Raw genomic sequence first — 26,899 nt, 5'->3', positions numbered from 1 at the left:
CCATTCACAGTGAATGGCCAATTAGAATGCTTCAATGTGCAAAAAAATGCACCAGAACTATTTGTGGCCAACAACGCATTCATACTGTTTATACTGCATGTGTGTTTAGAGTGCGATTCAAAATGAATGCTATGCACTACAATTCACATATACTGGATGTCGCTCCACTTCCTTAAACTGAACCTCTCCAAAACCAAGGTTCTTGTCTTCCCCCCAGCCCGGACACCACCCCCCATTGACTTCTCCATCACATCCAATAACGCCACCATCAAACCCGCCCCGCAGGCCAGAGTACTTGGTGTCATTCTGGACTCCAACCTATCCTTCCAGGCTCAAGTCCAATCTTTAACAAGCTTGTGCAGACTCCACCTCTGCAACATCGCTAAAATCCGCACGTTCCTAACCCCAGAAACCACTAAACAGCTCATCCACTCCCTCATCATATCACGACTCAACTACTGCAACTCCCTCCTCACTGGCCTGCCTCGCCGCTGGCTATCCCCGCTTCAGTCGATCCTGAATACGGCTGCCAGACTCATTCACCTTTCCAACCGCTCCATCTCCGCCACCCCCCTCTGCCAACCCCACCACTGGCTTCCGATTGCGCAACGGATCAAATTCAAAATCCTAACGCTGACGTACAAAGCTGTCCACCATACTGCCCCGAACTACATCACTGACCTAATATCCAAGTACCACCCAGCACGCACACTCCGCTCCTCACAAGACCTCCTCTCTAGTTCCCTGGTCTCCTCCTCCCATGCCCGCCTCCAGGACTTCTCCAGGGTGTCACCCATCCTCTGGAACTCCCTGCCCCAACCCAAAAGATTATCACCTACTCTCCTCTCCTTTGGGCGCACCCTGAAAACCCATCTCTTCAGGGAAGCCTACCCCACCCCCTGCTAACTTGCCAACCTCCTCCACTCTTCCTACCACCCCATCCCCCACAGCTATCTCCTTCTGTGCCACCATCCCCTCCCTCCTAGATTGTAAGCTCGAAAGAGCAGGGCCCTCGATCCCCTCATGTTTTGCATTGTATTGTTGTTGTTCTGTCACATGTTCTGTCCCCCTTTGTAATGTACAGCACTGAGCGAACTATTGGCGCTTTATAAATACTGTATAATAATAATAATATACAGTACACGCAGTGGTAATTCACATTAAGTCTGGGTTCACACTGATGCGGTGAGGAATTCATAGCATTTTCTGAGCGAATTCCGCACCGCATCAAAATCACACCTAGTTCATGTGAACTGCTGAGGGTGTGTATGTTAACAACACTCCGAAATTGGTCAGCAAAATGATGCGCAGAATCAGATCACATAGGTGTGAATACCCATGCGATCTGATTCTAGTGCGTACCAAAAAAAGGGTCCTGCACCTTTTTGGTGCAGATGCAGTGCAATTGGAGCCATACAAAATGTATGGCTCCAATCGCACCGCACACAATTCGCATGTGATTTGGACAGGAACGCGGTTCCTGTGAAAATCACATGCGATATACCGCACCGCACAACCTGAAACACAGACATCTGAAGCACGTTGATGTGAATCTAGACAGTGGATGCATCCTACCCTGCTGAGCAAATTAACTGTAAATGCTGCCCTGCTAAATTTGTTCAGATGACCGTATCCTCTCACCTCTATCTGAGCTCATTGAAGCCCTAAAAGGAAAACCAAGATGGCTGCCTAAAATACAGCCTAAAAAGATTGTGGCAAGCGGGATCAAATATATAGTTTAGCTCAACCTCATAAAACCTAATTCATAAGGTAGAGAGTAACAATGTAAAGAAATCAGCTATATAAAATTACAGTAAATTAGCCCCACAGCACTCCAGTTCTGGGTTACATGACCTGAAATTGGCCTTCGATGGATGCTGATGTCTGGAGTATGACCATTCACTGTGTAACTAAAGGCAATTTTTTTTTCCATTTTGCCATTTCATAGTCAAAGCAGGAAGTGAGAGGAAATCCATCCAAAAGTGAGGGAATCCTAGGGAGTCACCAGAACTAGTGTCCCCCCGGAAGATCTCCCCTTTTATTACTGTTCCAGTGCCAATCCAAAGTTTGGGATTCTTTTACTTTCGATGATAATGGCAAACACGACAAAGAGGGTGAATCTCCCTAATGGGAACAGACCACAATACAAATCTGACAGGTTTTCTAATCCCTCTCCAGTTTGAATTTCACTGAAGACTGCTGAGGTCAGCAACTCAATCCCAACCTCTGGGGCTTTAGGTCACACATTCAAAAACCAGATCTCCATGGGAGCTTCTTTATATGTCTGACAGGCAAGCCTTCCTTTAGCCCTATCCTACTTTTCGAATGCCCCATTCACTTGGGGTGACACACAACTTTAGGTTTAGTTTGGCTTCAACCATCTTCTACACAAGAACAATTTCTATGCAATTGTGATAGAGGGATTAGATAGTAAGCTCCTTCGAGGACAGGCACTGATCTGAAGGGTTTTATGTATTCTGTATAGCACAGACTCTCTTAGTGGCAAATCAAGAAATCAAGTAAACAAACAGTACTTACATCCCATGGCTAACTGAGTGAGACTGTTGGCGTTGGCAGGTTCATGTGCTCTAGCCTATCCCAGAATGTGCTCTGTATCACATTACAATGTTATGGTTTCCAGGGTCCCTTTTCATTCAATGACCCAAACTGTAACTGGCCTCCCACCAGCTGACCAGAGACCTTTGTCCTAAAAGGCCATCCTCAGGGGGGAGGGAACAAACCTGAAAAATGACTGTCACATCACTTTACAATGACAGCAATCTGAACTCCTATCCAGCTTTCAAGGGAGGAATCGGAAAGAAAAGAGATCATGCGACTGACAGTACGAAAGGAAATAAGAACAGGATACTCAGCATAACATTCTGCACATGACTTTCAGGGGTGTATACGAATATTCATCACAGGAACACAATGCTGGGTCTAAACACAAGTAATTCTTTCCAGGACAGACTTTTGCAACCCTCAGGATATCATCACCCTGTGGATCAGTCCTCCTGATCACAGGACCTCGGAAATAATGGAATACAGTGAAAATCAGATTGGAAACAAATTCTCTCACACACAGAAAGTTTGGAAGCCGTGTAAAATCGACATAAAAACAGAATGCAATGATTCACACATCCCATAAACCTATATTTTATTCACAATATAAAATAGAAAACAGATCAAATATTTACATCAAGAAAATTTACTATTTAAAAAAAAAAAAAAAATACGGACTTTGAAATTGGCGGCAGCAACACATCTCCAAAAAAGTGGGACAGGGCAACAAAAAGCTGCCAAAGTACAACCCCAATTCCAAAAACGTTGGGGAAGGGCCATTGTGTAGCATCCCTTCTTTTAACTCTGTAAAAAGCCTGGGGACTGAGGAGGCCAATTGCTGGAGTTTTGGGAGAGGAGCTGTCCCATTCTTGCCGGAACTGTCCATTCCATATGCACTAATACACATTCATACAATCAGAGGCAGGCTTTTGAACTGAGTGCTGATGACAAGCCAGAAGGCCCCTATCTTCTTTAATCCGAAAGCGTGCATGAGTGCCAAAATGAATGTCAGTTTTCAATTGTCTGACCACAGAACAGTTTTCCACTTTACAACAGACCATTTTATATAATCTTTGGCCAAGAGAAGACGGTGTTTCTGGCTCATGTTCAGATAAGGCTTCCTTTTTACATGATGCTTTCACTTGCAACGCAAGTTCCTGAGCCAACGAAGTGATGTCCATCAGAGAATTATGCCCATTTTTAATGAGGTGCCCGTCTGAGGGCCAAAAGATCACAGGCATCCAATATTGGGTTCTGACCTTGTCTCCTGCACACAGATTCCTCCAGATTCTTGGAATGTTTTGATATTATGTACTGTAGAGGATATATTTAAAGACTTGGCAATTTTACACTGAGGAACATTATTCTAAAATTGTCTGACAATTTGTAGATGCAGTTTTTCACAGATTGGTGAACCTCTGCCCATCTTTACTTCTGAGACACACGGACTCACTAAGATGTCCTTTTGAACTACTTGCCTACCGCGCACTATAACTTAACTGCTACAGTGCGGCCTGGGCTGTGCAGAATTTATATATATATATATTATAAATATATATATATATATATATATTATAAATATATATATATATATATAAATGAATGTATGTGTATATATATATGTCACATGCCAATCAGCTGGTCCCACCCAGTGATTCACGGCTGGGACCTGCCAATTTTCAGAATTTTAATGAAATCTGCAAATTTAAAATGACTGAAAAGAAGTTACAAATTACTGTGCATTACAAGTAAACTCAGTGCGTTGAGTGAAAAAAAGTAAAACGACCCGATTCCTCTGGCCACACATTCGGGGAGGATAGGGGAATCACTCCCTGTGTGCATTTGTATTCTGACAGTAGGGAGACCTTCCCACCATCAGAATACATTGATCAGCCATGATCTGGTTGTACAAAAGTCAATTGGTAGGTAGATCGACTTCTGTACAATCAGCCTGCCCATACATAGATTTAAAAATTCAGCTAGGCTCTGCTGACAAAGTTTGATCCATGCATGGCCGGCCTAAAGCCTATCTTTTCTCCATCCCTCTCCCATGGATCTACTACTGCTGGTTCTGCATTGTCCAGGATGATGTCAGAAAGTTGCAACCAGGGGATCAGTCACAAAAGGAAGAGTCTACAGGAACATTATACACTACTCAAAAAAAATAAAAGGAACACTTTGAAAACACATATCTCAATGGGGAAAAATATCATGCTGGATATCTATACTGATATGGACTGGGAAATATGTCAGGAATGTAAAGATGCCCCATCATTTGATGGAAATGAAAATTATCAACCTACAGAGGACTGAATTCAAAGACACCCTGAAAATCAAAGTGAAAAAATGATGCAGCAGGCTAGTCCATTTTGCTGAAATTTAATTGCAGCAACTCAAAATGGTCCTCAGTAGTTTGTATGGACCCCACGTGCTTGTATGCATGCCTGTCAACATCGGGGCATGCTCCTAATTGGATGACAGATGGTGTCCTTGGGTATTTCCTTCCAGATCTGGACCAGGGCATTACTGAGCTCCTGGACAGTCTGAGGTGCAACCTGGTGGTGTCGGATGGACCGAAACATCATATCCCAGAGGTGTTCCTTTTGGATTTAAGTGAGGCGAGTGGGGCGGGCCATTCAATGGTGTCAATTCCTTCATCCTCCAGGAATTGCCTGCATACTCTCGCCACATGAGGCTGGGCATTGTCGTGCACCAGGAAGAACCCAGGACACCCTGCACCAGCGTAGGGTCTGACAATGGGTCCAAGGATTTCATTCCGATACCTAATCGCAGTCAGGGTGCCATTGTCTAGCCTGTAGAGGTCTGTGTGTCCCTCCATGGATATATCTCCCCAGACCATCACTGACCCACCATCAAAACAGTCATGCTGAACAATGTTACAGGCAGAACGTTCTACATGGCTTCTCCAGACCCTTTCATGTCTGTCACATGTGCTCAGGGTGAGCCTGCTCTCATCTATGAAAAGCACAGGATGCCAGTGGTGGACCTGCCAATTCTCGTGTTCAATGGCAAATGTCAATTGAGCTCTATGGTGCTGGGCAGTAAGCACAGGGCCCACTAGAGAACGTTGGGCCCTCAGGCCACCCTCATGAAGTCTGTTTCTGATTGTTTGGTCAAAGACATTCACACCAGTAGCCTGTTGGAGGTCATTTTGTTGGGCTCTGGCAGGGCTCATCCTGTTCCTCCTTGCACAAAGGAGCAGATACTGGTCTTGCTGATGGGTTAAGGACTTTCTACGGCCTTGTCCAGCTCTTCTAGAGTAACGGCCTGTCTCCTGGAATCTCCTCCATGCTCTTGAGACTGTGCTGGGAAACACAGCAAACCTTTTGGCAATGGACGTATTGATGTGACATCCTGGAGGAGTTGGACTGCCTGTGCAACCTCTGTAGGGTCCAGGTATCACCTCATGCTACCAGTAGAGACACTGACCCTAGCCAAATGCAAAACTAGCAAAAAACAGTCAGAAAAGAGGAGTAGGAACAAAACGTCAGTGGCCTCCACCTGTAAAACCATTCCTGTTTTGGGAGTCATCTCATTGTTGCCCATCTAGTGAACCAGTAAATTTCATTAACACCAAAGCAGCTGAAATTGATTAACAACCCCCTCTGCTACTTAACTGACCAGATCAATATCACAGGAGTTTAATTGACTTGATGCTATACTCTGATTAAAAAGTGTTCCTTTAAATTTTTTTGAGCAGTGTAAACCTATTCATCTTCCCTTTGGCAAAACGAGCATTTAGGGATCTCACTGCAAAGGTAAATCTTGTTTTTCACCAGAGTTAAGCTTTAAAGCCCATCTAGGGAGTTGAGATTTTAAGCTTACATGGGATTTCAGTCTTGGGTTTGACTGACTACAGATTTAGTTTTAACCTTATAACTCAAAATTAAGAAGAAAACAATGCAACCGATTCAGTGTCAATAAGCCAATCCTGCCGCATTGAACAACTCTGGGGAATAGATACTCTATTTGCATTTGACCTTCAAGAGGTTTTACGATCAAGAAAATTGCTTTCTTGCTGCCTGCTTTTCATTTTATACACTAATAAAGAGGAGCAAATGTGCTGCATGTACAAAACCCACACATTGCTGGTGCGGATTATTAGACATGGCAGAGCAGTTGGATACCTCTGAGGAAATCACATCTTCCCAGCACCAGGATGCTCTCAATTGGGGAGGAAGGCAAAAATTGTTGATAAAAGGATTATCAGTCTCCGGATACTTGTGAAACAAACAGCAGACACAAGAAGCAGTCCATCTAAGCCCGACACTTGTATCTGCAGAGCTTCTGTTTCACTGCGATATTTTAAAAGGGATCCACTTTAATGTAACAAAAATTCAAAAGGAAAAATTGAAGTGGAACTCCAGCCACAGCTTTCTGGCCTGTAGTTTATTTCTGAAACAGTGGGAGCAGGTTAAATCCTGTCGAGCTTTTACAGATGTTGTGATTTTTACTTATATCCTGTTCTTGTGATGGCCATCGCTAAGGCCTCATATGCACACTGCACATTTTCGCAGCTGCTTCTAGTGGAGTCAGGCATTTTTTTTTCCTGTCCCTGCATGTTAGCCTATGTGGTCATGCACACATAGGCTTTCAGCAGCATTTAGTGACAAGAGCTTTTAGGATTCATGTACACGGGGTATTTGGAAAACGCTACTGATCGCTGAAAACTGACTGCTGGAAAACATAGGTTAAAAAACATCAGTTTAGCCACGTTTGCATACTGTGTCCAGGGGCGGACTGACCATTTGGAAACTCGGGCACTGCCCAAGGGCCCGGGGTCAGTAGGGGGCCCCATGAGATGCCCTTGGTACCTTTTTCATAGGCTTTTTTGAGTTTGGGAAAGGACACAGGGGCCCCATGATCCCCTATTGCCCGGGAGCCCCATGAGTTGTCAGTCCGCCCCTGACTGCGTCTATGCTCATTTGCGTTTAGAAGAGTTTTTAAAAGATAACCTCAGGAGGCCCACCCAAATGCCCAGAAAGCACTGAAAAATATTAAAAAATTAACTATTGCAGACATTTTGAGAGTAATAGGGAGAGCAGAAGCAGAGAGATCAGTATGTGTTGAGATGACCTGTCTTTTCTGGTTGTAGTCACTATGGATCCCATCATGAGCATAATGCGGCACGTTCTAACATTTTTTCCTTCATGCAAAACCTGGAACTGACTGCACTGGTGTACTAGATCCATTTGAATGCACGGAAAACGCTTTACATGCATTTTTGATGAAGAAAAAAGGCTCTGGACAGCATCTGGATATGGACCTGTCAAAAAAACGAGCCTAAACGCAAACGTTTGTAAACGCGGTTAACTGCATTTACAAGCGTTAAAACACCAGTAAAATCTACTCCTGAACGCAATTTTGGTCCGTTGAAAAAACAACTGTAAAGGACTATGTGTACATGGACACATAGGAAAACATAAATGAGAGTTTGGGGGCTGCTGATAAAACGCTTAACAGCTCCTGAACGTCAGTTTAGCAGCTGCAGTGTACATGAGCCCTTCGAGGCAATTAAAAAACAAAGACAAAAAAAACAAAAACACACGCTACCAGTGCGTCCAGGAGCAGCAGAGTTTTGGCAGAAAAAGCACTTGAAACTGCTAAACGCTGCAAAACGCATCTAAAACGTGGCTAAGTGCTTGGAGCATTCAGCACTTTAGGGTTTATACATTTTAATAGCCAGAATAAATTATTATTCTGGCCAATGAAATGAATATGGTCCAAGCTCTTGACGCCTGTACACACGCCTAAAAGCTTGTAAAAGCTTTAGACACTTTTACAGGCGTCAGGCTTTTTCTGCCAAAACGCTGCTGCCAGGAGGAAAGATTTCTAGGAGCGTTTGCATAAAGTCCCATGTGCATGAGGCCTAAAGCTGGCCATACTCAAAGCAAATTTCAACTGGTTCCTGATGAACCAACAAAAGTCCACTCAGTAAATGACCCTGTCAGCTCCCCCATCTGAAATCCTTCAATTGAAAATCAAAAGGAGCCAGGTGGAAAATTTTCAGTTGAATAGCACCAACATCCACTCAGATGCAGTCACTGTTTGGGTATTTTGACAACTGTGATGTCGGCTGTCAGACTACAAATAGCCGCAGTGGAGATTCAACTATCTGCCCTTTTTAGCATAGATGGAAGAATCTGTTAAGCTGACCATAGATTGGGGTTGAACGGGAAAAAACAAAACAAAAAAAAAAAACAAACTACCTAACAGAATCCTCCATCCATGGAAGCATCCCCCAAGCACTAATACTGTATTCTGACAGCCACGTCTGCTGCTGTCAGAACACACTGATCAGTGGATACGGCCAAACCACATGAATTTTGATCTATGGCCAGCTTTAGATTGTATGTGTGTATGGCCAGCTTTAGAAAGCAAGGGGAAGTACAAAAGTTGACAGTTATCACGAGGTGAGAAAAAAAAAAAAAAAAAATCACAAAATAACAGACACAGCAGCCACTCCACCATTTCATCATTTTGTGTCCTTTTAATGGGATTACTGAATAAAACAGTGCAAGGAACAAGGACATCAGTGTAATATCTACAACAGCCAATCAAAATTGATCTTGTACTTGTTTGATGTCAGTATATTGAATTATAACTAGCGGATATGGTTACGCCACAGTCTAACACACCCCCCCCCCCCCCAAATATGTCACAACCAACATGGTGGATGGAGAGGTAGATGTGTAAAGAGTCTATAGGTCCTATGGTTGTGGCACTTTGAATGGTTTACTCATTAAGCAGGTTTTTCTCTACATTCATTTGTTAACGTTTCCCAAATACAAAGCCCTTCAGAATTTTATAGGACTGTACAAGTAAAAACCAATACACATCATACTGACAACAAGTGTACAGAGGTCTATAACAACTGTAAAGCTGGGTGTGGACTGTTCCGGGATGACTCTGAAAATGGTAAATCTGAGTCAGTTGTAAGGGTCAGCCCATGTGTGAGCTCACTTCTGCTGCATACAATGAGGACACCCTATATAATAAACCTGTCAGAGAAATACAAGGGTTTGCCATTGCTGGCCTCCATGTATAGCTCTATGGCTGTTATGCCATCCTACTGATAACAAGAAGATGGTCAGGAAAGACAGCAAAAAAATCAAGAGTCATTACCTGCATGCTTGACCCAGGGCAAGCGATTCAGTGCATTATAACAACACATAAGAGTAATAATAATGGCACCACATTAAAGAACCACTATAAGTCGACCAATCAGCGCAGTACAATAAGCAGAGCGCAGAGAGCATCAACCCACAACAACCAGATAACTGGTAGGTAACATTTGATTGGTTGCTATTCATTTAGTACTTTGACCTCTTTGGCTGGGGAATTGCTAAATATGTAAAAATGTAAATGGATTAGTAATAATGGGTGGCCACTCCCCCTCCTCAGCAAGTCATAGCTGGCAATGAAGGGGACAGGCACAGACATAGCAAGGCTCCCATTGACACAGTTATCTCAAAGCAGGGTGGGAACAACAGGTTATTCTTGTCTGGTATAGATTATATTATATTAGCAGCCTTACTTATCGCAATACCTGGTTACATATGATCACTGCATGAGAAATGACATGCAAGTAGGAGCATTTAGCTGTATGAACCAGCAGTCTGCCATTGCTTTCAATTGTGCTGCATCTTGCAGGTAATCTAAAGAACCCCCACTGGGGTTCTCAATGTATTCCGACTACAAATGCAATCACAAGTGTGAAAGCACCCTCAGAGATCCAAACAGCTCAGCCATTAACATTTTGTTTACAGCTATCAAATTTTTTTTTTTATCATCAGGAATAGTTTATAAAAAAAAAAAAAGTAAATACACTCAAATCTGATACTTTGTCACCCAAAGAACTAGTGTTATAAACAGCTGCTGCTACTGAGAAAAGTTGTGCCATGCTTGCTCATCCTTTTCTGCCCTCTCCATCATTTACAGAAATCATATTACAATTCTCCCACAATGTAGTGCGTTTATGATTGGACAGTGGGGAGCCTGTCATTCCACTGTACCTCCTTCACAAAGAAGACAATGCATTGTGGGAGAATAGTAAAACAAGTTCTGTGATTGGCAGTTGGGGGGGTGTGGGGAGGCAGCGCATCTTTACTCAGTAACAGTGGAGGTTGGTAACTCTCAACACTGTAAGATAGCCACTCAGGGCAATATCAAGCAGATTGCTCTGATAGAGGCCCCAAACAAAAGATTTTTTTTTTTTTTTTTTTTTTTTTTTTTTAACAGAAGCAGCTACCTGCAGGTAATGGGATACACACAACTAATGTGTTTAGTGCTGTATGTGCAAAATAATACACTTTTGCTCAATGTGACATTGGACTTGGGTTTTATAAATATATAATTGATGGTTTATTGTAGAGAATAATTCATTTATTATAAACATACAAAAAAACGGTGACATAGGAACCAACTGTCCCCTTGCAAAGCAGGACTAGTTCCTCCAATGTAAAGCAGCTTCCACTCTATTTTTTGGGTGTCCTACATGTGTGGATACTGCTGTGTTATGTAAAACGATTACCGGTAGTTTCTTTTTTCATACTGTAGAATGGGTGCCTCGAGATACGCAGAATTTTAAAAGGTGCCTTGACTAAAAAAAAAAAGGTTGTGAAACCCTAGTTTACAGTACAATATTATTATTATTATTACACAGGATTTATATCGCGCCAACAGTTTGCTCAGCACTTTACAATCAATAGGCAACACAACAAACGAGTGAACTGCTGCCAGCTCTGTGGACTCAGAAACAATGTAACAAGAAGACCTGACTATATAATAGCCAATGCCGTTTACATGCTTTCTATGAAGCAAGATTTGTTAGCAAACAAATGAAACCCTGAACTTTGTAAGCTTAGAGTATGCTGTCAAACGTGTCCATAAGAATGTTATACCAATTCCATTAACTTATTTTTCTACTTTGAGCCCTTTTTCAGGTAAACATTTAAAGCAGTAGTAAAACCACAAAAAAAAAAATCAATCTCCTTGTAAGAGCATAATGTGCTAGTATGTACCGCATATTAGCACAATTTGAAAGACTTACCTGAGAACAAAGCTTCCATCTTCACCTGGTCTTCCTTCCAGGATTGCGGGCTCCAGCCGTTTGAATGGCCGAGCAGTGATGTCACTCCCGTGCATGCAAGTCACAGCAGAGGCACAGCAAGTGCTCATGCTCTCTCAATGGATGGCATGCCGTGCACTGGGAGAGCATGAGCCGGTGAAATTACTTAGTAAAGTAGATATCTCCTAAACAGTGCACGTTTAGTAGATATTTACTGTACCTATAGGTAAGCCTTATTATAGGCTTACCTGTATGTATAAATCAACAAAAGGACTTTACTACTGCTTTAACACCCACGCCTTGATGAAGGGGAATTGTTTGGACCCCAAAATAAACTGGCTGTTGAATTCATTCATCTGATTAACAATTAAAGTTTTCTTGAACTCATTTTGGTATTGCAGTCTTTAAGCAACTGCTTACATCTTAGATTTTCAGTCTAAGGATCCCAGTTAGGGGCTCCCAGTTAAAGTGTCCCATTACTGGAGTCCAGTTTCCATGAGAAGCTTTCCCTGTTAAAGTGAACATGTACTCGCTTTCCTTCCACCCCATGCTGTTGGATGACGCTCCACTGCTGAGAAATTGTCCCCAAAAAAGTTGGAGCACTGACACTTCCGGGATTGCTAAATCTCCTGGGCCCCTCACAGTTCCCAATGGTTCACGTCACTGACTTACAGCCCATTACAGGGTACAGTAGTGACATGGAGGTCAAAAGATTGAATCAAGGAAAGCCGTTGGGGACCCAAGAGATCAACCCTCGCAGGCATGTCTGTTTTCTTGTAAAATTCAGAAACAGCCACAGACAGCTGTTGAATAGTGTGGGCAGATGGAAAGGTGAGCATGTTCACGCATCGTTTACAAGGAGATTAACTAGCAAGCTCACTTTAAAAGACCATGACATACAAAAGTGTCCGTTTAGTTCTAGGTGGCACCATGGGTTGAACCAGTCCATGGCTTCAGAGTTTTGGCTGTTCAGGACAGATTTTTACACATTCTAGCACCTCCAGTTGCATTCTACATTATAAAAAACTTAAATCCAACAGGGAAAGGTGATCCTCAGTGTCTAGCCCTTTGAGGACCAAGGGACGTATTTGTTTCATGTTTTTAATTGCCTGTATCATCCGATTAAGAACTTAAAATACTTTTTTTTTTGGTTTGAGTCAAAATATTAGTTCTTAACAAATGGATCTAGCTTTTTGCCAATTATTTCATGAAATGGCTTAGTTACAGCAACTGAAGTGTACGAACTTTAAAAACAAAAAATTGATTCTTTTGGCGTTCCGTAATCTTATGGTCCTCAAAGGGATAGAGCAGGTGTTCAGACCCAGGAGCTAAAAACTGAGATCCCAACAGACTCCCACAAGAGAGATTAAAATTTGGCAGATGGTTTTTCTCTCCAGTATCTATCAAATACTGAATTATCAGTAGTGGTAGAACAACCTTTCAACATTTTATAGAATTTTAATACCACCAACTTAAAAAAAACACATCGGTATTAAACCCAAAAATGTGATATATTGTAGCTTACCAATCCTTAATGAGGTGCCTGCATTAGTTTTCTTTTTGTAGGTATTTCTCCCTTTGTTTTCATCTGGTGCTCTGGCCAGTAACACACCTCATCTATTGCCCAAATAAAAGCTTATCATTGTAAGCACCCTTGTCAGTGGTAAATGGTTTGTCTCAACACTGTTAACAGACATTTGCAGAAGAGCTTGTTCTTTTGAAAAACAACAGACTTACTGACTAGATAACCAGGTGAAAATAAAGGAAAGAAAGCCTAAAAAAGAAAACTAAAGCAGCCATTAAATCTAAGATTTGGTAAGCTGTAATACAATGTTTGCGTTTGGGTTTAATACCACTTTAACCTCTTGGCGCCTGCACCTCCCGGCCCTTTAAGAGTTTCTGAAGCCAGGAGGCGGGGTTTTAGGGTCATGTGACCGCCGTGATTCGCCATCATGGTGGTCACATGATCGGAAAAGGTCCCGATCGAAAGGGGAGATCGGGACCTTTCCGGGAGTAGCAGACATATGTGCTGGGAGCGCACAGGGTGTGCACTCTCAGTACATATGTATTTTTTAATTGCACGCAAATATGCGGCCACTCTGCGTCAAGGCCCAGACACCGAGAGGCAGCAGATCTGTGTGTGATCGGCGTCAAGGTGGTTTTACTACACTACAGTTTACAATAAAAAATGATATACAGGTGTACACCTCGGTTTATGAACACCTTGGTTAATTCAATTTTCAGTTTACAAATGAAAATCCTTTGAAAATAATGCCTCGGTTTACAAATTTTTTACACTTTTTTTTTGCAATACAAGGTGTATGTCGGTGCTGATTTTTAAATGCAATTGCTGGCTTTTTTTTTTCCTTCACTATAGTTCATAGAATTAGTGGTCACTTTTTCTGGAGCTAAAAGATACTTTGTTTCTTTTATCTTGGGAAACAAACTAAAAGGAAACATTGTTCGTTTTAACTCCAGAATATAAACTAAAAGGAAACTTTCTTTATAGCTGGGGGGAAGTGACAGCTGATTCTCTGAGCTATAGTGAAGAAGAAAAAAAAAGCCAGTAATTACATTTAAAACAAGCACTGATCCATAGTGACAGCAACTTTTTCTTTTTTTTAACTTTTTTCTGACCTCCGGAACGGATTAATTGGCTTTCAATGCATTCCTATGGGAAACCGTGTTTCGGTTTACGAATGTTTTGCAATACCAAACGTCACGAAGAAAAAATGAAATTCGTAAACTGAGGTACACCTGTACAGTATTTTCCTTATGCATTTTAGTTGGTATACAAATGGTATGCTGTAAGATCCTGACACAATGGCATGTATGTAAATGTAAGGATGGGACCCTCCCACCATGTCTAGATATGACATGTATACATGTTCTTCGTATTGAAAAATAAAATGCTTGGTCAAAGGTTCTCAAACTACTCCAATCATTATTCAATTGTCCCTTTCCGAGAGATCCTTGGTGCACTCTCTTAAACCTCCAGGCATGTCTAAACACCAATTTAAACTAGCCACCCATGTACTATTGGCAGCCAAACAAACCAAAGCAAAAGCCTGGAAACAGCGGTTTGTATCCCTTACAGAAGTTCACCGCCACCTTGACTTCTTAATAAATGAAAAATTGTCCAGCATTTTCTCAGACGCCCATGAGAGATTCCTTAAAACCTGAACCCCATGGATCCAATATGCCCACCCGCAGATTTCAGCGAATAGCTTCTCCTCACTATAGCCTCCTCACTCAACCTTACAAACCGATCTCAAGAATTTTAAATGTCCTCCCCCCCTACTTTATCTCCACTTTCTCCTTTTCTCTCCCCATTTTGGATTCCAGTTTCTCTTCCATGGGGATACCCCATGACCCATGAGGTGCCTTACACATCTCTTGTTCTGTTATGCAGGCCATAGACGGGTCGTTAATCAGCCGAATTTTCGTCTGCATGAAAAAAAAAACGGGCCGATATTCACGCCGTTACTGGGCCAATACCATCGGCCGTTTTTCACAGATCTTCTCGTTTACTTTTATCAGTCATGTTGGAAAATCCACTAAAAATGGCCGTTTTTCGTGGACACTGGTGGCAGCATTGCTGCCAGCAATGACCGATTTTTAGTTTATTGGCCAAAAATTCGGCCTATAAATGGCCCGTCTATGGCCTGCCTTAGCATATCAGCATATCTAAATGATAGAACCCTTTTACCGATGTTGGCCGCTGAACTACAGACAGGTAGCCTTTTTGTGTACTACTTAACCGACCGACACAAAATGTATGTTTATTTCTACTCCTTTGACAAGTTGTCTTGTAAGTTATCTATTCTAATTATACTCCACTCGTATAAGACCGCTATTAATTGTCACGATTCTGCTTTTATATTAGAATGCGGTCGATTTTGTACGGTGTATTTAAAAATACCAAAAAAAATATAAAAATCTATTAAAATGAAAAATAAAATGCACTGCAGTTAATTTAATACTGCAATTAGGGTATTTCAAGGAAAGTGTTCAATAGAGACCTCCAGAAAACAGCATTTATCTCTCTCCAATATAAAGCAGTGTTCTCTAATAGACTTCTCCTGATCGGACACTGTATTATGCTGTGTAGCAATTCAATAATGCAGCAGTTAAGCTGGCAATGTAGAAACAGCTGCATAAAGAATATACTGGGCTATTTACAGTTTAAAAAAAGAACAGCGTGTCCAAAAACAAATTAATTCCTTCCGAATGAGGGCTCGTTTACACAAGCATTGGCCCTCACACCTAATTTAATCCCTAAAAGCCCGCACTACATCACCACTACCATGTGCCTTGCAGCAGCACAGCCCCTGTAGCTTCAATGGGTCACATTCGGTGGGAAGCACTGCCTACCAAACATGACAGTGGGGATCATTTTTGCTGCACCACATTTTTACCCTCCCCTAAGAACAAGTGTATACTAGGCCTAAGGAAGGGACACAGTGAAGATGATTTACAAGATAAAGTATAAATAAACCCTTACCTTGTAAAACAATCCATTCAGTTTAAAATAGAAATGAAAGGCAAAATATATGTGTATATAAAAATAAATTCTAAATACTCCCCCCTCCCCTTTTTATAAGTGATCACTTGCTTTCTGTTCTCAGTAGCATAAGGAGCTCAGGGAGGAGAAACAGCAGTAGACTGATCTTCCCAGTGAATGACTGTGCAGTGGTGGAGTGTCAAGATAGGTTTGATCATCGGAGAGCAGAACGATTTCCAATGCAGCTAGGAAACTGACCACACATGCCTAGTGTGTTCAGTTTTAGTAGGAAAGCAGAGAGACTGGCAGGAACACCAGGGATTTCAAACAAAGGAAGCAATACAAAGAACAGGATAAACGTTCATACAAATACACTGTACAGCAGGCACATATCAGGGATATGAAATGTTGGATTTACATATTCTTTAGGAGAAGGGAAAAAAATTCAAGGGTACAACTACAATGTATAGAGGATATATGAGTGAAAGTAGAGAAACGTTCTCTCAAATGTACAAATTCAATCCAGGAACCTATTTAGTTGATCCTATCTCACATTCAATGTGTGGTTTTCATGCGTGTTGAACATCCAAATAACAATGGTTTAAAGCTGAACTCCAGCCTTATCTTTAGGCTCCCTTCACATGTGGGACTCCAAAGTCGCATGATTTCCAGTGCAACTTTGGGTGTGCAACTTTACACTCTGGCACTAAGTCTCATCAAACCTTTTCAAAGTGGCTGCAACTTTAAATTGCATAGATCCGAACAGGTGCCATTGAAATCAATGGGCTGCGACTGTATCACACGACAAGTTGCACTAGTTTGAATGGAGCACTAGTCTTGTAGAGTTGAGCAGTCTTATCTTCTGTATTGAAAATGCTTACTCTGAGTTTACTACACGCTTTCTGCTTCTCAGAGGGATAATATGAACCAGTATAAAGACATACTCAGATACTTTGCAGTATGAAAATACCTCTAAATTAGGCTCAAAACTAAAATGCAGCTAAATACACAGATGAAATACATACACATGAATACAGGCCAGAGCGTCTCTGCTCACAGAATCACCAGGCTGTGGATGGGGTAGGAGTGGGTGGCTCAGGATCACAGTGGCGCACTGATAGGCTGAGCCAACTGGCGATCAGGCATCTGGGAGGATCTGGACATTGTCTGGAACCTTTCAGAACCTGGAGTAGCTCTGGGACGTCAGCCTACAGCCCACTTTAGACCGCTGATGTTTGATTCTGGGTTACAGAAAAGCACAAGTACATTCCTGTGACCCACAAGAGAATTATCTTCCTTTAAATATGTTTGGCCCAAGCTGGCCCAAGCTAGTCACTTCCTTCCCTAACAGATGCACCCGCTGTCAGTGCTGTATAAACTGTGTACAGCATCAGCTACATACAGTATACAGCACTGTGTTTTCTGGCAGCAGTATGGGGACTTCCTATCCTGATCCCGCAACAAAATTGAGTCACAGTATTTTATCAATACAAGGTTTTCTCTGAATGGCTGAGGTGGAGAGGCGGGTAGATGAAGTCACCTCAGCCAACCTGAGGAAGCCTTGAATTAATTCTTAAAAAGGCAAAGTCTCCTGTGAACAGATGAGCAACACTTAGCTTGACTCAACTTTTTTCTGTGAACACGAGGTGAAATCCTTGTACCACTGCTGGACACAGTGCTATATACTGTATGTAGCTGATGATACCTACAGATTATACAGCTCTCCCAATAGTTGGCACAAAAACTATTTAAAGTGAAACTTCACTCTATCAACACTGACTATGCTGCGAGCATTAGTAGGATTGATAGGAAAGCATTTACTATTTGTTTTAAACTATATATATATTTATTTTATTTTATTTTTTTTCAGTTACTTTCCGGTTTCCAGGCCTAGGCAAATGACATCATACATTCCAGGAGTCTTCAGAAGGGGAGCAGGTGTTTTCTCAGCTAAGCACATCCTCCTACCTGCATGGCTGAGCTAAGGGCAGATGGATTCCAGGAAGTAAATGCTACACAAATCATCTGCCCTTACTCAAGATGGCTACCACCAGAAATGCTTGGGGTTTTTTTTTTTTTTTTTTTTTTTTTTTACAGTGAATTCTTAGCAAAATAAAGCATGGAGATTGATGGATGAGTTTTCTGTGAATATACAAAATGAATTAGAAAGCATTTTTGGTGTGTCATGTCCAGATGCAGTGTAGTTCTTGTTTAAATCAAACCTGGAGTTCTGCTTTAAACAATACAGCTTGACCCCCTCCCCTAGTCGTGTGACTGGACAGTCTTGGTGCTCTTACCGCCTGTGATGTCCCATGTTTGTTGGCGCAACACACATATTGTTTAAGAAAACGTCCGCTCATTTTTCTGCACTATGGTTATTTGAGCTGTGTCTCCCGTTCCCTCCTCGTCTTTGGGCTACCCAACAGCAGGGTGGATTAAAAAAAAAAAAAAAAGTCTGATTATTTTAAATGAAATCATATTTTCTTGATATAAATCAGATTTTTTTTAATTCTTACCAAATTTATTTTAATAAAATGCTTTTGGAGTAAAAATCTATCTAAAGATAGTTTTCTATTTAAGATACATTAATAATTTAGTTTATTCAGCATGAAATGGAGCTTAGTTATGTAGCACGAGGCTGTATAATCTGCAATATTAACATTTTTCGTAAACTCATTCAATGAATCCAAGCTCTGCAAGCTGAGATCACATGCACTGCATTGACGCAGTCGCACATTTTCACAGTAACCATGAGAAAAAACACGAAATAAAAGAATTTGAGTCGTTCTCCAGCTATGTGTGATTAACCTATTAACCTAAAATCAGTTCTGATATCGCTGTTTACTAACCTGACAACTTATTATTCTAAAATGGAAACCCTCATTTGGTTTGCAAATATTGATTCTAACTACCAGCAAAAACGAGTTGGATTCCTTACATTTAAAGAGCACCTGTCATTTTAGATCCATCATGGCAGCTCCTGTTATCGGGCATCCACTCACCTGCTGCCGCCACGTCCCTCACCTTCTTGTGTCACTGCCGCATCACCAGCCGTCCCATTAAAGTGAGACAACAGCAGGTCAGAGGAGGAGCCACTGCGGGACAGAGATGACAGTTGCTCTTTAAAAACGATTTAAATCGAGCCTTTTCCCTAGTGATTTAAATCAACTTGATTTCAATCAAATCCACTCTGGCCCTCACCCTGTGAGGATTAAATGCCAAGTTTTTTTTATTAAAAAGCAGTTTTACTCCTCTTATCCCTCGCTCCCCCGGAGGCCTGCGCTCTCCTCTTCCCTCGGCATTTCAGGTGGGCCCTCGGCATCCCACCCTGCTGGTTCTGCACTGTACATGATACTGTCAATGTGCCAAAGAGAAGCAGCTTTAGGGGGCTGGGCTCACAGAAAAATTGAGAGAGAAGGTAATAAAATGTTTTTTTTAATGGTATCCTCGGAAAAAAAAAAAATGAATTTAACCCTTACAGCGTGGAAGAAGCCCCACTTACAATAGGTAGTCCTCAATCTTCCTAGACTTCAGCTGCCTTTTGTTGCTTTACGACAGAGAAATATTAACAGATTAAGATGATTTGGAAAGAATGACAAATAGGTAAGTAATTATATCACACTAAATCAAGAAAGGAAGCTGTACAAAGGGAACAAGTAACTCAACAACAGAAAAGGTACAAATAGCCAGACCTATGCGGGTGAGTAATACAAAGCTTGAAATGACATCTAATAACTGTCATTAGGCCACCAAGCCATTCAAAGGCTGCTGCTCACAATTGTCATGTCAACCAAGAAGCAGAAAATACGATCTAATTGGTCATTGCTGCGGCAGCCCACAGGAATCCCGAGGATAGAACTCGCTTCTGTACATTACAATGGCCTGAAAGCCTTGGCACGGCTTGAATACCAATGTGGGCATGGCAAGAGTACAATTTTGTATGCTTTTCAGGTTCCTTGCGATCCGCACAGAGTCAGGCTGTAATGGCGTATGTCTTTGTTGCCAGGCTCTTTGTTAGAAGCAGCGGCACTGTACCCAGATGCATTGCTGTCAGGGTGTGTCACCGAGGACCAGGCCACAATGCTGCTGCCAGGATATTTCTATGCCATCCAATACAAGTCATGTATATCTCCATATATCCCAACAGGGGATTACAATACAGATATAAAGATCAGGATTGTGTCCACTATTATTATTATACAGGATTTATATACCGCCAACAGTTTGTGCAGCACTTTACAATATAAGGGAGACCGTACAATTACAATACTTTCAGTACAGAAGGAATAGGAGGGCCCGGCTCATGGAGCTTACTATCTAAAGGAAGGGGGGGGGGGGTGATACAAAAGGTGATAGCTGCGGAGGATGATTTTGCGGAGGCGATTCAAGTACAGTTCTTAGGTGGAGGTGGGGATGGCTTTCCTGAAGAAGTGAGTTTTCAAAGATCGCCTAAAGGCAGACAGGGTGGGGGCTGACCGGACATGCTGTGGTAGGGAGTTCCAGAGGATGGGAGAGGCTCTGGAGAAGTCCTGGAGGCAAGCGTGGGAAGAGGTGATGAGGGAGCTAGAGAGAGGAAATCATGGGAGGAGCGGAGTGGGCGATTTGGCCGATATCTGTGGATGAGGTTGGTGATGTAGCTAGGGGCAGTGTTGTGGATGGCTTTGTAAGCTGTGGTTAGTATTTTGAATTTATACGTTGGGTTAGTGGAAGCCAGTGGAGGGATTGGCAGAGAGGGGCAGCAGTCGCTGATCGGTTGGTAAGGTGTATGAGTCTAGCAGCAGCATTCATAATAGACTGAAGGGGGGATAGCCTGTGTAACGGTAGACCAGTGAGGAGGGAGTTGCAGTAATCGAGGTGGGATATAACCAAGGCGTGGATAACTAGAATGTTATGTAGATCTCAAATCTTAGTTTAATAAAGTCACATCGCTGGTGGATCTGACTGGTTGGTATGAGTAAGTGTCCCCTAGGCAGATATAAAAGGAACAATAAAACGCATCATTAAAGTATTTTTTTTTTTAAATAGTATACCTGAATTGTAACTGTTATTAGCCCCTCACATTCCCCTGTACAGCACGGCTCCAGTGTAATAGGAGGAAGCAGAGCAAGATGCCACTTGTGCTGAGAAGAGAGAGCAGAGTGATGGAGAGAAGAGCTCACCGCTATGTTGATTAGGGCCAGATTCACCTCTGTGTATTGTGGCTAAGTTCTGAGACGGGGAGTAAAACGTGTTTTACAGTTTGTCATCATAAAGCACGGAATGGAATGTTGTGAGGCGCTATTTAATTTAGAATGGTACCCCCATGCATCTGGTCAGTGCAATGCAACATGTTCATCGTGGTAAACTGCTAAAAAAAGAGAGTGTTACTAAACCCACAACAGTAGAATCATTCTGTATATACAGTAAAGCGGGCTTGTTGTATTCACTCTAAGGGGTTACTCTAAGGAACCTAAGGGGTTAATCATCTGCATTGTGTACAAAGGCCGTTTGATCCTATCTTCTTTGATCCTCCCCTTCTACTGTCCCCAATCCATCTGCTGACAGTACAGAGCCCTAGGAGACAGTCTGCACATGCTCAGTTTGGGGTGTATTGCTTGAGTTTTTTTGTTTGTCTTTTGGTGGGAGAGGGTCATGTGACCAGCACAGCACTAATCAGCACTGCCCAGCAGGCAGAGGGTCAGGGGTTATACAGCCTCATAGGACAATCAGAGGAGAATGAAAACTCCTCCTACAAGATTAGCCAGTGCTCAGCAGGACACTGGTAGAAGTCACAAGACTGCTATGTACTGCTAATGAGAAATGGATTTATATTTACTAAAATAAATGCATTTCCATGTTCTGTGTACTGTGGGATATCGGATATAGTGAATGCAGGGGTTTAGTAACACTTTGAGATATATATACATATATTTTTTTTTTTAGGTATGTCAAAATGTCCAATACAGTGCAGCAGTATGAATCATGCTAGGGTTAAAAATTCTGACAATAAAAAGCTAAAAACCCAATAGTGAGACTCAGGTATTGTGCCAATGTCAGATCTCATGCCCAGTGTCAACGCATTACATGGCTTCTAATAATACAGAACATTTATATATAATTTTATTATTATTTTTTCTCTTCTCAACACTAAGGGAAATAAGACTGGATGTGTGTCCCCCCACAGCAACCACTCAGAGCACAGATGTCCTTTCACTTGCACAGGAGGGCCGATTCTCTGCACAGTCAACCAGGTCATGTCAGTATTTTCTGTCACAGTTTCCTGTGTCACATCAGATCACTGGACTACATATAAACATCATTATCCTACTAACAGAGGTTCTTACTGCCACCTTCACCAGCTCCCAGTGCCTGAAAACAAGCTAGACCAGCAGCACTGTGCAATGCAATAGATCCCACCTAATTCTCTGTGCAAAACCACCACCTAGGGCCATTCCAGTGGCCATTTCACTCTGCAGACACAGAGATCCTCAGATTAATCGATGATCCCTGACAAGCAATAAAATCTGCAGACATGTGGATGGCATTAAAAATATGACACAGCAAAAAAAAAAAAAAATGAAGTCTTTTTCACACTGATGCACCATGGGTGTAGCGCAGTATGCCCATGGGTTTTGAAACCCATGGAAACACGGCGTAACACCCGTAGTGTGGTAAAACTGCACTGCATCACTGTGACAGAAGCCTTAGGGCTCGTTTACATCGTGTGCAGTGTCCTGTGTTAATCTGCATAGATCAATGTGGCTCAATGCTAGGGCACATACAAAACAATAGTTTTTTTATATGTCCTGTTCATACCACCATACTGCGTTGAGGGTTGCTGTGCGGTGTGTAAAAAAACAGACTGTATTTTTTCAAATCGCATGTAACCTCAAGTCAGTGCATTCCATTGCACCACAGCTCCACTTAATGAAATGTAAATTTTGTAACATTTCAATAAAGTTTAAAAAAAAAAAGGCGTAAACAGTACACTGCGTTGTAGCAACGCAAGGCACCACCCCTCATTGTCATTACACAATGGACACCAGCTTGCACGCTAAAACAGCCCATCTTAGCATGCAGTCTGCTGTAAATGAACCTTTAGGCCCCTTTCACGCCGGCAGTAAGATTTCAGCTTTTAGCTGCAGTCAGAGGAACTTATTTGCTGCAGACAATGGCTCCGTTTACACACTGCATTTAGCAATGTTTTCACAACATACGGTTTTATGCGTTTAGGAAAAATAAAGTTGACAGCGTCCAGGAGCGATGTACCGCAGCTATCTGTACATAAACGCACTTAATTTTAGTACAAAGAAAAAAACGCGTAAACAGCTGCATTAGAAAAGGCAAGAATTTACTACCGCAGCTAAATGCAGCCGCATGTAAACGCACATACACGCAGATAAAAGCAACGTACACTTACAAGTGATCTCTGTGCCAGGAGTGTTGGAATTTCAAAATAAAAAAAAAAAACATGCATTTACAAGTAGCAGAACAACCGTCCCTGTGAAAGAGGCCTAATAAAAAAAGAAAAAGAAAATCTGAATACATGTAAAAGAAAAAAAATAGATAATGCAAACGAAAATGTGTTACACTGAGAAATGCAAACCTGAGCTTTACAAAAGATACAAATAGCAAAATGACTCCAGCCGGCTTCCAGGTTACATAGTAAAGATCGCTACAGCCTATGGCGTGCACTGCAGTCCTTTGTGTTTTATGTGCCGTGAATTCCTGCCTGTGCTCTGTAATATTCCAGATCATTCCCGTGGGTTGCCAGCGAGAGAAGCAGGGAGGGGATTGGAGCCTGGCACTGCCTGCACACAATGCATAGGGTGAGGACAGCTAAAGTGATAGAGAGATCAGTGACGCAGCTTTATCCCCCCGGAGGGGAGTGACAACACACAAATCACAGTGCCTGGATAAAAGCACAGCCTATTGCTGCAATTACCATATGTCAGGGGAGCACAGGAGGAGCTGCAGCTCCATAACAAGGCAGTCTCCCCTCATTGGTGACTCAACGGCAGAAGAGAAATAGGTGACAAATTGACTCACCTAGGCGCTCATCCACCTGTTCTCAGCAGAGATCTGCTATGCACTTACCACAGGGATTCTGGGAGGCACATATACACAGACAGAAAGCTTGACAAAGACAACAGATTAAATCAGACCCTCCATCAAAATGCAAGGTGCACTTACTCTGTACATCCCAATGTTAAAGAGCCGTTCAAATAAAAATCAACATTAAAAGGAAAAAAATAAATAATAATATGACGTACCTTACACCCTCGGGCCTGTAGTCAAGGGTGACGTCACTGGATCTACCCCCAGGATACTGGAAACAATGAGGAGCCCAAATCCTGCAAGAAAAGGCTCCAGGGCTATGCAGAGATTTGGGATCCTCCGCATTCCCAGGATCCCAGAGAAGATCCAGTGTCTGCACCATTGCCTAGAGGGGCTCCCTCGAAGTGGCGTGTAAATGGAGTATTGTTTTCCTGCTGATTTTAGTTTTTGTAGACCCCTTTATACTTGTGCATTGTGGCAATGCATGTGCTGATGCATGTTTCTGTAACACACCTGCTCTGTATGTGGTGTGTAGTCACGTCATTCATTGTGAATGGCACCTCAACACATTGTACAGTAAAAACACAGTGCACAACCGTGCATTGTGGTGTGCTGCATTGCTAAAAAAGGGTCATGTACATGTTTGAATCCATTTTGGTGCAATGGTTGCTTATTCATAAGAAATAAGCTGACATAACCCAACACATGCTATAACGTGAATTAATGTGTGCGCCTTAAAGTATATGTAAACCCTCACCTTGCAAAACAAAAATGAAAAGCAAAACATTTATGTATACATATGAAAAGTATTATAAAGAACCTTTTCCCCCTACATTTTTTTATAAGTGATCACATTCCCTCTGTTCTCAGCTGCATAAGGGGCTCAGAGAGCTGGGGAGGGAAACGGCAACACACTGGTCTTTCCAGTGAATGGTTGTTTAGAGGAGCAGCAGAAGTCTGATCTGGTCACAAGCTGACCTCAATGCAATATTTAACTGGGCAACTATGTGGCAAATGAGATTTAATGTTGATAAATGTAAGGTTCTGCACTTGGGGGCTACGAATATGCATGCATCATACATACTGGGGGGGGGGGGGGGGACAACTGGGGGAATCAATGGTGGAGAAGGATCTGGGAGTTCTGGTAGATCACAAGCTTAATAATGGCATGCAATGCCAAGCTGCGGTTTCTGAGGCGAGTAAAATTCTCTCTTGTAATAAAAGAGGTACAGACTCCAGAGAGATATCATATTACCCCGGTACAAATCATTAGTAATACCTCATCTGGAATATTCAGTTCAGTTTTGGGCACAAATTCATAATAAGAACATCAGGGAACTGGAGAAAGTACAGAGAAGGGCAACCAAACTGATAAGAGGCATGGAGGAGCTCAGCTATGAGGAAAGATTAGAGGAACTGAATGTATTCTCTCTTGAGAAGAGGAGATTAAGGGGGGATATGATCTCCATGTATATTACATAAGGGGGGATATGATCTCCATGTATAATACATAAGGGGGGATATGATCTCCATGTATAATACATAAGGGGAGATATGATCTCCATGTATAATACATAAGGGGGGATATGATCGCCATGTATAATACATAAGGGGAGATATGATCTCCATGTATAATACATAAGGGGGGATATGATCTCCATGTATAATACATAAGGGGGATGTGATCGCCATGTATAATACATAAGGGGGGATGTGATCTCCATGTATAATACATAAGGGGGGATATGATCTCCATGTATAATACATAAGGGGGATATGATCGCCATGTATAATACATAAGGGGGGATATGATCAACATGTATAATACATAAGGGGGGATATGATCGCCATGTACAATACATAAGGGGGGATATGATCGCCATGTACAATACATAAGGGGGGATATGATCGCCATGTATAATACATAAGGGGGGATATGATCACCATGTATAATACATAAGGGGGGATATGATCTCCATGTATAATACATAAGGGGGGATATGATCGCCATGTATAATACATAAGGGGGGATATGATCGCCATGTATAATACATAAGGGGGGATATGATCTCCATGTATAAAACATAAGGGGGGATATGATCGCCATGTATAATACATAAGGGGGGTATGATCTCCATGTATAATACATAAGGGGGGATATGATCGCCATGTATAATACATAAGGGGGATATGATCTCCATGTATAATACATAAGGGGGGTATGATCTCCATGTATAATACATAAGGGGGGATATGATCTCCATGTATAAATACATAAGGGGGGATATGATCACCATGTATAATACATAAGGGGGGATATGATCACCATGTATAATACATAAGGGGGGATATGATCTCCATGTATAATACATAAGGGGGGATATGATCACCATGTATAATACATAAGGGGGATATGATCTCCATGTATAATACATCAGGGGGGATATGCTCACCATGTATAATACATAAGGGGGGATATGATCTCCATGTATAATATATAAGGGGGGATATGATCACCATGTATAATACATCAGGGGGGATATGATCACCATGTATAATACATAAGGGGGGATATGATCTCCATGTATAATACATAAGGGGGGATATGATCTCCATGTATAATACATAAGGGGGGATATGATCTCCATGTATAATACATAAGGGGGGATATGATCTCCATGTATAATACATAAGGGGGGATATGA

The 26,899-nt window shown here is 42.0% G+C and overlaps 1 protein-coding gene across 10 annotated transcripts in view; it reads right to left on the bottom strand.

Moving 5' to 3' along the window:
* Positions 1 to 26,899, bottom strand: part of KLC1 (kinesin light chain 1) — a 117,644-nt gene that overhangs the window by 79,123 nt on the left and 11,622 nt on the right. For 2 of the 10 annotated variants that reach the window (XM_089657246.1, XM_089657248.1), the window contains exon 1: positions 23,743 to 23,877. The exons of 2 other annotated variants lie outside the window; for them this stretch is intronic. Coding sequence is in view for 1 of the 8 variants with exons in the window: in XM_089657249.1 (XP_089513375.1) it covers positions 18,455 to 18,492 (38 nt within the window). In the remaining 7 variants the exon portion in view is untranslated. Of the gene's footprint in view, positions 1 to 18,454; positions 18,573 to 23,742; positions 23,883 to 26,899 lie in introns of those variants that run through there. 6 more of the 10 variants (XM_089657254.1, XM_089657253.1, XM_089657244.1 and 3 more) reach the window with 5 other exon arrangements.

This window comes from Staurois parvus, unplaced genomic scaffold, assembly GCF_062004578.1.
Source record: "Staurois parvus isolate SC_StPar_1 unplaced genomic scaffold, SC_StPar_1.0 ptg000978l, whole genome shotgun sequence".
Taxonomy (NCBI): domain Eukaryota; kingdom Metazoa; phylum Chordata; class Amphibia; order Anura; family Ranidae; genus Staurois; species Staurois parvus.
This window is presented reverse-complemented; position numbering and strand designations above follow the sequence as displayed.